The 10,914-nt window shown below is 42.7% G+C and overlaps 1 protein-coding gene across 5 annotated transcripts; it reads right to left on the bottom strand.

The window, feature by feature from the left end:
- Positions 1 to 39: 39 nt before the first annotated feature.
- On the bottom strand, positions 40 to 10,676 carry hao2 (hydroxyacid oxidase 2 (long chain)). Of its 5 annotated transcripts, none has more exons than XM_030344033.1 (9): positions 10,520 to 10,676; positions 8,917 to 8,978; positions 5,252 to 5,404; positions 3,657 to 3,808; positions 2,993 to 3,282; positions 2,470 to 2,688; positions 1,677 to 1,835; positions 741 to 810; positions 40 to 550 (listed from the first exon to the last, which is right to left on the bottom strand). In XM_030344033.1, exons 2-9 carry the CDS (start codon positions 8,937 to 8,939, stop codon positions 495 to 497), a joined length of 1,122 nt encoding a protein of 373 aa, XP_030199893.1. In that variant the 5' UTR covers positions 8,940 to 8,978; positions 10,520 to 10,676; the 3' UTR covers positions 40 to 494. The 5 variants fall into 5 exon arrangements, with proteins under 5 accessions (XP_030199893.1, XP_030199894.1, XP_030199892.1 ...); XM_030344034.1 differs by lacking the exon at positions 10,520 to 10,676 and adding an exon at positions 7,353 to 7,396 and having other exon boundaries at positions 8,917 to 8,931; XM_030344032.1 differs by lacking the exons at positions 8,917 to 8,978; positions 10,520 to 10,676 and adding an exon at positions 7,353 to 7,550.
- Between the last annotated feature and the right edge of the window lie 238 nt (positions 10,677 to 10,914).

The raw sequence follows: 10,914 nt of genomic DNA, 5'->3' as shown, positions 1-10,914 counted from the left end.
ATCAAGCTGGAAGCATTGGTCAACAAACACCACAGTCGCTGTTTTTCACAATGCAAAATACTTTATTGTTTTTCCACAAATGCTCTCCAAAATACTCCCATCCCTCCTTGAGTTTGTCCACCATCCTCCATCCTCAGTATGTCCGTATGAAAAAAGCGCCTTCTGCAATTGTGTGCACTTTCTCCAGCCACCTCAGTTAAATGGAAATGATTTGCACCCTAGCAGTAATGTACCCTGCTTGACCTAATGCCGAAATGTAATCATGTTAAACTATATTCCCAAACGTATTTAATCAATATTTAATCAAATCTCTTCACCTAACCACAACCGCAATTCAAAAGCCTCAAATTAATTACCATGATCTGATCATCGATGATTCTTAATTTTCATGTTTCATGTTAAACACATGTCTAATGTGGTGTGGTTGTTTTTTAAATAAATAGTGGTTCTGATGTGGTGCAGTGTGAGTCGGCCTCACTGTCGACCCCTGGTGGTCAGAGCTTTGCGAACTGAATCAGGTTCCGGTTAATCTCCGCAACATTCCTGCATCCTGCCATTAGAAACAGAAAAGTTTTTAAAGCCTGATTTGATGTATTCAAATATCAAAAATATATTATCGAGGAAAAAACTTGACAATATTTAGATTAACCGATTATATTTTATGCAAATTATTATTATTTATATATTATTTTAATATATCAATTTTATATTAAATCAGTATATTGTCAGAGTTGACTCACCAGACAGAGCCATTGACAAGCGAAACTCATCATTGAGTATCTGCAGGACCTCTCTAACTCCTTCCTCTCCCTGTTGAAACAAACACCAACATCACATCAAGCTATAGATACAGTCAAGACCCAAAAACCAACACAAATGACACAAAACTACAGATAGTCAAGACCCAAACATCAGCACAAATGACACAAAACTTTAGATACATACAATAAGACGATCGCATATTAGACCAAACTATAGATACATAGGCCTACATTAAACACCAGCAAACATTAAACCAAACTAAAAATACAGTAAACACCAGCACACATTACACCAAACTATAGATACAGTAAACACCAGCACACATTACAAAACCAAATTATAGATACACACACCAGCACATAAAACAACAAACTACAGATACAGTAAACACCATAACACAGTACAACAAACTACAGATGCATAATAAATACCAGCACACATTGCACTAAACTATAGCCACATACAATAAATATCACCACACATTACACCAAACGTTAAATACAAGACCAATACACCAAGCTATAGATACACTAAATGGCAACACACATTGCACCAAGCTATAGAGAAATACAATAAACACCAGCACACATTACACCAAGATATAGATACATAATAAAGAGCCACACACATACCACAAACAACAGATACATACATAAACAACAGCACGCATTACACTAAACTTAACGTAAACAATTAAAATCACGAAAACAAACTAATGATGAATCGAAATCGGAAAATTCCAAGGAGTTTAGTCAGAACGCAATGCTACATTAATGTTGTATTCATGTAATTAATGTGACTAAACCAACGATAACCCTTGACAACTATTACATTAGGCATTCAATCAAACACTACAGTAAAATATCACACAAACACACACACAGATGCATTCTTAACCCCCGACCTTATGTTACCTTGTAGGCAAGCCCCCACACGGCTGGTCTGCCAATGAACACACACTTGGCTCCCAAGGCCAGGGCCTTCAACACATCACTTCCTGTCCTGATCCCGCCGTCCAGGTAGACCTCGATCCTCCCCTGCACCGTTTCCACAATCTCAGACAGCACATCGATCTGTAGGGCAGACAGGTGTGGGTCAGGTGTAACTAAGTGTTGGGTTAGGTGTACAGTTGGTGTGCTTAGCATACGGGTTAGCTAACAGGTGTAGCCTAAGGTTTTATGACAGGGTTTGTGACAGGTTTAGCCGTTTGTTTGTGTTTAGTGTTTGGTTAGTTTAAACGTGTTCGGTTCTACTAATAGATGTTGGGCTTAGCCAACAAGTTTAGCAAACAGGTGTTTACCTAACATTGTGTTTGGTTTAGCTAGCAGGTTTCTCTCACAGGGGTAGGACGGTGTACAGTTGGCATGTTCAGCATACAGGTGTTCAGGTTAGCGAACAGATCTTAGAGTTTGCCAACAGGTTTAGCAATGGTGTTGGTTTTAGTTCAAATGTGTTGAGTTTAGCATGTCTTGTGGTTTATATCCCATGTTTTGTGGTTTGAATACAGGTTTTGGGTTTAGCTAACAGGTATTGGGCTTGGACAGACAGATGTAGGTTAGGTGTAGTCGCCATGCAGGTAATGCCTATGTTAGACGTAGGTAAGGTTAGGTAGATGAGGTGTAGGTGAGGTGGAGGTGACCTGTAGGTCAGTAAGTGTCGGTTAAATGCAGAAGAGGTGAGTCGCGTTGAGTCAACAGGTGTCCGTACCGTGGCTGGGCCGCCGTCCAGCTGCCTCCCCCCGTGATTGGACACTATGATCCCCTGGACGCCGTGCTCCACGGCCAGCTCGGCATCCTCCTTGGTCAGGATGCCCTTGATGATGATTGGCAGGCGGGTGAGGGACTGGAGCCAGTAGATGTCCTTCCAGCTAATGGATGGGTCCAGGGTGTTGGCTGGGATCCCATACTCCTCGGAATCCGTAAACTCCTGTTCCACAGATAGGTACGCTATTTCAGATTCATACTGTTACTGTAGCTTATCCTGATTCTATCACTGCTAATATACTGTTACTATAGCTGACCCTGATTCTACTACTGTTAATATACAATTAATGTAACATATCCTGATTCTACTCCTGTCATGTACTGTATATGAATTAGCTGTATGTAACCTTGGACAAAAGTAATACAATTGTGAGCTCCCTTTAGCGACCCATTTTGCCCAATAGACAGTCGACGTGTTGTTCCAGAACATTGTATCTCGTCCAGAGGAAGGTCTGGTTCTGACGTACCGTGACCTGGAACATCCCGTCTAGGTTTTTGACCTTGAGGTGCGGCGGCAGTTTGAACTGGTTGCGTATGTCGTTGCGCCGCTTGCCGGTGTAAGGCACGTCGACGGTCAGCACCAGCGCCTTGTAGCCGAGAGCCTCAACACGCGCGACGATCTGCTCAGACAGCTTGCGGTCGCGGTACACGTACAGCTGGAACCAGCGGAAGCCATTGGGCGCCGCGGCGACTATCTCCTCCACGGAGCAGGTGGAGTAGGTGCTGGTGATGTAGCAGGTGTTGACCGCCTCCGTGGCTGGAGATACGACACAGGAGTGGCAACGTTTTTGAAGGTGTTATACATGGATATAACATGTATAACATTGCCTGTCACATTCCTAAACACCTTACCCAAGATGTTTCTAGCGCACTAGAGTTATGAATGAGCCTGCCCTGACCCTTGCCTTATAGTTGTCGGTTGACACTTGGTTCCAAAACGTCCTTGATGCCTTTGGAACAAGTCCAAAGGCATCAAAATGTAAGAGTGCCCGTTTCAAATCCTTAAATTTCTCTATCAATCTGTCCGGCTCACTATTTGTGATCTACAATTTAGATGACATTCCATTGAAAGCATTTACAAAGAACACATACACACAAGCTAAAAAACGAACTTTAACAACGGTCCATTACCTCTGGCTGTGGCGACCTCGCCCTCGTGCCAAGCCAGGCAGTGGAAGGCTGTCGGTGCTATTCCCACCGGGAAGCTGATCTCGGTGCCTTGCACCGTGGTCCGGGTGTCACTCACCGATACGTCTCTCAGGATGCGGGGCCTGAGACGGATCCTGAGGCAGCACAACAGGCAAACAGTGAGGAGGAGTATTCATAAGGAGGAGGATTCATAAGGAGGAATTCAGAATGTAGTCTTGACGCCTAGCATAGCTTAGAATTACATCTCTAATAAACAATAGAAGGGCATTATACCGTGCTGTATACTGTACTGTGTCCTTTCCATAATCAGTGGTATTTTTTTATGACAAAAGTAGAAGTTAAAATGGTAATGTCCAGATGCTGGGATGGTGAAGAAGTGGATGAATTGTTTGAATGGATGGATGGATGGAGCTGCAAGAGGACTCAATTCTCCTGTAAGAGCACATTTGCATACGCATTTGCAACTTCTTAGTTCCAATGAGCCACAGAGTGGCATATTCATGAAAATATAAGCCTTATCGGATTGTTTCGACCAATGTTTCACCACTATGGACAGTGAGTTTATCACAACTAAATACAAACAGATTCATATTTTTTTCATGAATGGGGCACTCTATGGAGGGAATTGCATCTTAGAGGTTGCAAGGTCCTCTTAGTTGCTTGTGGTTCGATGGATGGATAGGTTGATAGAGGATGGATGGACTGATGGATGGTTGATGGATGAATGGATAGGTCGGTAAAGGAGAGGATGAATAGGGTGATGATGGTTGGATTTAGGGTGTGTAGGTCGATGGAGGATGGATGGATGACTGGAGGATATATGGGTGGATAAGGGCAGGGCTTTCAAGTCTCACGCATTGGCATGAGACACACGCATTTCAACCCATGCACACGCTCGCACGCCACACTTCATATATCTCACAAAGAGAAATGACCAAGATAGCGCCCACCAACTTGCACCGCTATTTAACGTTGCGTTTCTCTGGGTCGTTCACAAACAAGTTAGGCTACGCCCTCCCCTACTCTGTTCTCTTTGCATTGGTTGAAGCGACTTTAGCGTTACGGTAGTGTTTGTTTTGATTTTTAGCATTATTGTTTTATAGGGACAAACATTAACAAATTTCTCCTACAGGGGATTGATGAAGTTGTTTCTATTGAACAGAAAGAAACACTTGGTCATACTTTACACACACTTTAACACAGCATTGGCCTTCTGAATGCCACAGATATATTTTAAGCATTGGACTGAATGCCACATAAATATCTAATTATTTTTTTGCAAGTTTGTAATGTTTACAAGTTCAGGGAAAAGTATATGCCTCTACTGGTGTTGCTTAGGCCAATAGCCTTTTGAGGCAGTGTTGTTTCTGAATATTAGTGTTAAGGGCCAATAATGCTTATTATCGTACATTAGTCAGCATGTCCTTATGGCACCACATTTGAATGCAGTCACATGTTAATATACACCCCCCTCCCCCCCGACAAAATCTCACTCTGAACTCAATTCAAACCTTGAGAGCCCTGTAAGGGAGAGGATGGTCGGACTGAGGATGGACCTGAGAGTAGTGTGAGAGTACCGTTTGTAGGCCAACAGGTTGTCGTCGCGGGTGCAGCACTCGTCCGCCCCGGCAGCATAGTAGTCCCAGGTGGCCTTGGACAGGTGCTCCTTGGCGTACTCCTCAAAGTCTGTGAGGCACACTAGTGCCATCTCTGCACAGCGCCCTCCCTCCCTGCAGGGGGCGCAGAGCACAGCTTAGGAGGGACAGCAGCTTCACAGACTCATCTGGACTTTATTTCCCATGATGCATTAGAAATGGTTTTGTTTAAAAGGCAATTTGAAACGGTTAAGTTGAGGTATAATGTGTTGAGGTTAAGTTTGTGTATCAGGTTAGAAAGTGTTGATATCAGGTTAGAGATGGTTGAGTGTAGATATCAGGTTAGAGATGGTTAGGTGTAGACATCACGTTAGAGATGATTAGGTGTAGATATCACGTTAGAGATGGCTAGGTGTAGATATCACGTTAGAGATGGTTAAGTATAGATATCACGTTAGAGATGGTTAGGTGTAGATATCACGTTAGAGATGGTTAAGTATAGATATCACGTTAGAGATGGTTAGGTGTAGATATCACGTTAGAGATGGTTAAGTGTAGATATCACGTTAGATATTGTTACGTTCCAATGCGTTCAGATCTCAATGCATCATGGGAATAACCACCTGGAGGGTAGTATAGTTCCAATATAAAAGAGTGCAGCGTTGATACAGCCTAAGACAGCCTATAAACAAACACACACACACACACACACACACACACACACACACACACACACACACACACACACACACACACACACACACACACACACACACACACACACACACACACACACACACACACACACACACACACACACACACATATATATGTGTAATGAATACTTAATAAATAAAAAGGATCATACTTGACTTAAGAGATCACTTTCCACCTTTCACTTTTGACTGTTTACGTAACTGTGCAAGAGTTGCAACACACTAGTCGTATCCTCATCATAACAAAGAGGCTTATTGCATCATCTTCATAGTATAACATACTGACCTAGCTACCAAACAACCTTTCAGTTAGGGAGAAGCAGTCATCCAGAGGCTCAACTGTTTAAAGTATTGAATTTGTTGGCTTTCAATAACTCATGTGTATAGCTTGATGAATTGCTCATGCACAGATTTCTGTTTTAATAAAACATAAGCAGTAAAAATGGGAAACAAAAGTCCAACATTTAGTAGACTATAATATTAGATTAGAAGAAAGTTATTTAACATACGTCGAATATAAACAAAACCTTTAAAATCCACAGATCCAGTCTGCTGCAGAGCCCCTGGTTTCCTCACCAATAACTCACTATGAGACTTTGAACTCTGCCCTGTGAAGCTAATCTAAAAACAACTGCATGACCAAACCGTTCCAGGGGAAAAACAAACAGCTAACCACACCGGCATTCATCTATCAAATACAGGAGTAGGCGCAGAAATGTTTAACTATTACCAAGTACTACCAAAAGGCTACAATAATATGAAACATACTTTAAAAACTACTCACCAATACAGCAGTATCACTACCACATTTCCAATACCCTCTCATACATAATATCACATAAACTACACAACAACACAGTATTATTACTACCACTTTAATACTACTCACTATACCATTAGTATCACCACCACTTTACAATTACGCACTATAGCATTAGTATCACTACCTCTTTAAGCTACTTACCAATATAGTAACACTAGTACTTTTAAAATACTCAACGATACAGCACTCCCACTGCCACATGTCCTATACCCTCTCATACATTACATCACAACAAAAGATTACAAAACAATGCACTAGTATTACCCAATACTTAAAAAATACTCACTCTAACAGTCGTATTTTTATCACTTTAATACTGCTCACTATAAGATGGGTATCACTACCACTTTAAAACGACGTACCAATATAGTAACACGAGTATTTTCGAAGTACTCAACCACACAGTAGTATCAGACCACTCTTCAACTAGTCTCCAACACAGTAGTACCACTAGTACTGCCGGAATTTCCAATCTGGGATAAACAAAATACACCTTATCCTACCAACTACTCACCAATAGTAGTATGACTTTGAAAGTACTCACCAATCCAGCTGTGCCATTTCACCACAGTAATTCAGATTACTTCCCTTAAACAGAAACATATCCCTGTTTCCATGACGATCCGTAGAGCCAATGCAGTGCTTTTGTGTGGATGGGAATCAGACCTCCATAGCCAGCCCTGCCCGTGACCCTGCTCTTATTGTGTACGTGCTGAAAATGTGCTGATTGTGACTGTGGGCCAGATGGCGTCCTACAGCCCATAATATAGTGATGCACAGAACACACTCCATACACACAGCCACACACAAACTAGACCCCACACACATTGCTGCAAAAAGGAATGGACATAACACTCATGCACACTGAAGATTACATCCAATTAGACCTATACATAATTCATTTACATACTTGCTTGCTCAGGCGTTACACAAGCACACTCACTCACTCACTCACTCACTCACTCACTCACTCACTCACTCACTCACTCACTCACTCACTCACTCACTCACTCACTCACTCACTCACTCACTCACTCACTCACTCACTCACTCACTCACTCACCTCTCACTCACTCACTCATTCACTCACACAAACCCCCACACACAGAAAATGCATAGGCTACATTGACATAACATTCACAATCTATATTATAACGCCACCGCTGTTTCTCGTGAGTTTAACGTTTTGTTTCCCACCATAGTGTGTCAGTGATGGAGGGAGGGATTCATACTTGTGGGGTGGGAAGGACTCAATTGCCCCTTAATAAGGAAGATATTAAAGGGTTTCAACTGCGTCAAGCCGGCATGTCTTGGAGGGAGCTGACATGAGAATTGGAACCAAGATGAATTCAGATCCTGAATGTAGGCCTTGATCACACATACTGAAGGCTATTCACTAATGAAACATTACAAATCACATAATCCATTGCCTCATAGTTTGTCTAAGGCAGCCTTAGGTCTTTGAGTCCTGGCCCTGGCTCGTCGTCTATTTGCGGTAATTATAATTCTCTAAATGTCGTGCACAAATAAAACATTACTGCTACTGCTACATTGTTTCTGTAGTAAGGAACACAAGGAATGCTGTTTGGTTTTGTCGTGATACGTTCTGCTGTAACAGAGTCCGACTTATTGCCTTTGTTTTTATAGTGTCGCCATAGTCAAACAGTCTTAATTAAATGGGTTAAAAAGAGCATTCTTTAATGTTTTGGTGTACTTCTGATCGGCTTGTAAGTGTTTTGTCCAACAGACAGGCATTGTTTACCTGCATGTACAGGGATACACCTGTGTATGATTATGTATCCCATATATGGGTGTGTGCAGGTATATACAGCTGTGTACAGATATATTCAGGTGTATGCACGTTTATACAGGTAGAATATATACAGATGTGTACTGTTCTATAAAGCTGTTTACAGGTTTATACAGCGGTTACCTTGTGTATAAGGGGCATAAGGGTATGTACAGGTGTATATACACAGGTAAATCCAGGTAAACAGGTGTGCACGTGGACATACAGCTAGGCTACATACTGGTGTGTACAGGCGTGCACAGGTCCAAACAGGTGTGTTTGTGTGTGTGTAGATATGTACAGGTGTGTGGGTTCTTACCTATTACAGATTGCGATGCTCATTGTTGTTTAGTAGTCGTCCACTCTAAGGATACTCATTACCTGTGGATAAGAGAGCAGAGAGAGAGCCAAAGGGTAGAGCACGCCTTCCTGTCCAAGCTCAAATATAGACGCATTGATTGGCCTCACATTGACACAGCGTTAGACTTACTAGTTTATCATGAAAGTCCATGCTTTCTACTGTTACCTTTCAACCTTTTCTCGACTTTCGGTTTGTTATGACTAATGTACATCTTGTTTTGTCTCCTTTTATCATGCAACCCATAGAGATCTTTTGTTTTCGTTGCTGGTTTGACCACAAGATGGCAGTGTGAGACCGCATCGCCCCCCCAAGCTCACTCTACACTACACTTCACTTGCCTTTCCTCCACAGCAGGTACAATGTAAACAAAGAGAACCTCTCGTCGGCGGTCAATGTTTTGTACTGTACTCTATTGTCTCTTGCCCCTATAGCCCCTATAGAATTTCAGCCAATGTACAGGTAGTAACGTGGTGAGCCCCACGCAACATAATGACACGCACGGCCATGCATGCAGGCACGCATACGCACACACTCGCGCACACACACACACACACACACACACACACACACACACACACACACACACACACACACACACACACACACACACACACACACACACACACACACACACACACACACACACACACACACACACACACACACACACACACACACGCATGCACACAAACACTTGCAATGCTTTACACTCATTCAATAGTTTCAAGATCAAGATAGTCAAGATCATTTTTAAGCTTAGTGTATTGGGTGATGAGTTTAACATACAGTTGTTAAATGCTTGCAGAACCTTATACTGTAAAACACGTCGTTATTTGTTTACCTTTTTCTTTCTAAAACAAAATATTTAATTAATGCAGCATCCATGGCACAATACTATTGTTTTCTATTAGGTAATTCACTATAGCATCATAGTGTATTCTTTTTTTGGTATTCAAATACCTAAGGATTAAATTCACATTCATAAGATTATTCAAAAGAAATTAATAATAAATCATAAATGAGTTCATTCAAATAAACTACGGAAACGTCACGTTGGACCAATTCACTAAACCTCCTCCATTGTCCTGTTTTGAACTAAAGGCGGGCCCACCAGCTGTCAGTCAACCGCTCATTCTGAATGGCTCCTCACAGCATTGTCCCCGTCACTGTTCCAGAAACACCTGCTCTGTTATCACCTCGTCCATCTCTACCACGTTTACCCACCTCACTGCTCACATATTACACCACATTCACCAACACACCGGGAACTATTGGCTAGGCCTGGACATTCGATGTGGTAAGCAGGGAAGCTAGAACAAGAAACAGACTCATTCTGTTTACAAGACAGACAGGTACACAGAGGTGGAGAGACAGGTATCCTTTAGCCTAGCCGACAGATGGCAGACAGATGGCAGACACAATAAACAACACAACCGGCCTGTGGAACTAAACATCCCCTGGCGTCTGTCAGATGTCACTCATCGTTCAGCCTGGGGCGTCATGTTAACCAGCTCAATAAGAACGGTAAAGGAGCATTTGAATTCAGACAGAAGTCTCTTACCTTTTTCTGTGCTGCTGTGTAGCTTGACGTGCTAGGCCCTCTCTAGTGTGACCCTAGCGGGCCCAGGTCCGCTGCCCTGCGCCCTGATTGGCTGCCGCAAACCTCTCTCTATTCGCTTTTGCTTTTCTTTTCTTTTTTTTGGTTGCAGCTACACCATCCAACCCCCCTCCCCACACACACACACACACACACCCCATGCCCCCCCAGGCAGGACCAGTTAACCCTCTGTCAGCAGCAGGCCCCCCTGCCCTCTCTAGTCTCACACACATACACCCTCACACACACACACACAACCACACACACAGAGACAGTCACACACAGACACTCTCACACACACACACACACACACACACACACACACACACACACACACACACACACACACACACACACAC

This window comes from Gadus morhua, chromosome 20 (assembly GCF_902167405.1).
Source record: "Gadus morhua chromosome 20, gadMor3.0, whole genome shotgun sequence".
In the NCBI taxonomy this organism is placed as follows: Eukaryota; Metazoa; Chordata; class Actinopteri; order Gadiformes; family Gadidae; genus Gadus; species Gadus morhua.
The sequence above is the reverse complement of the archived record's forward strand: the minus strand, read 5'-3'. Positions and strand labels throughout refer to the sequence as shown.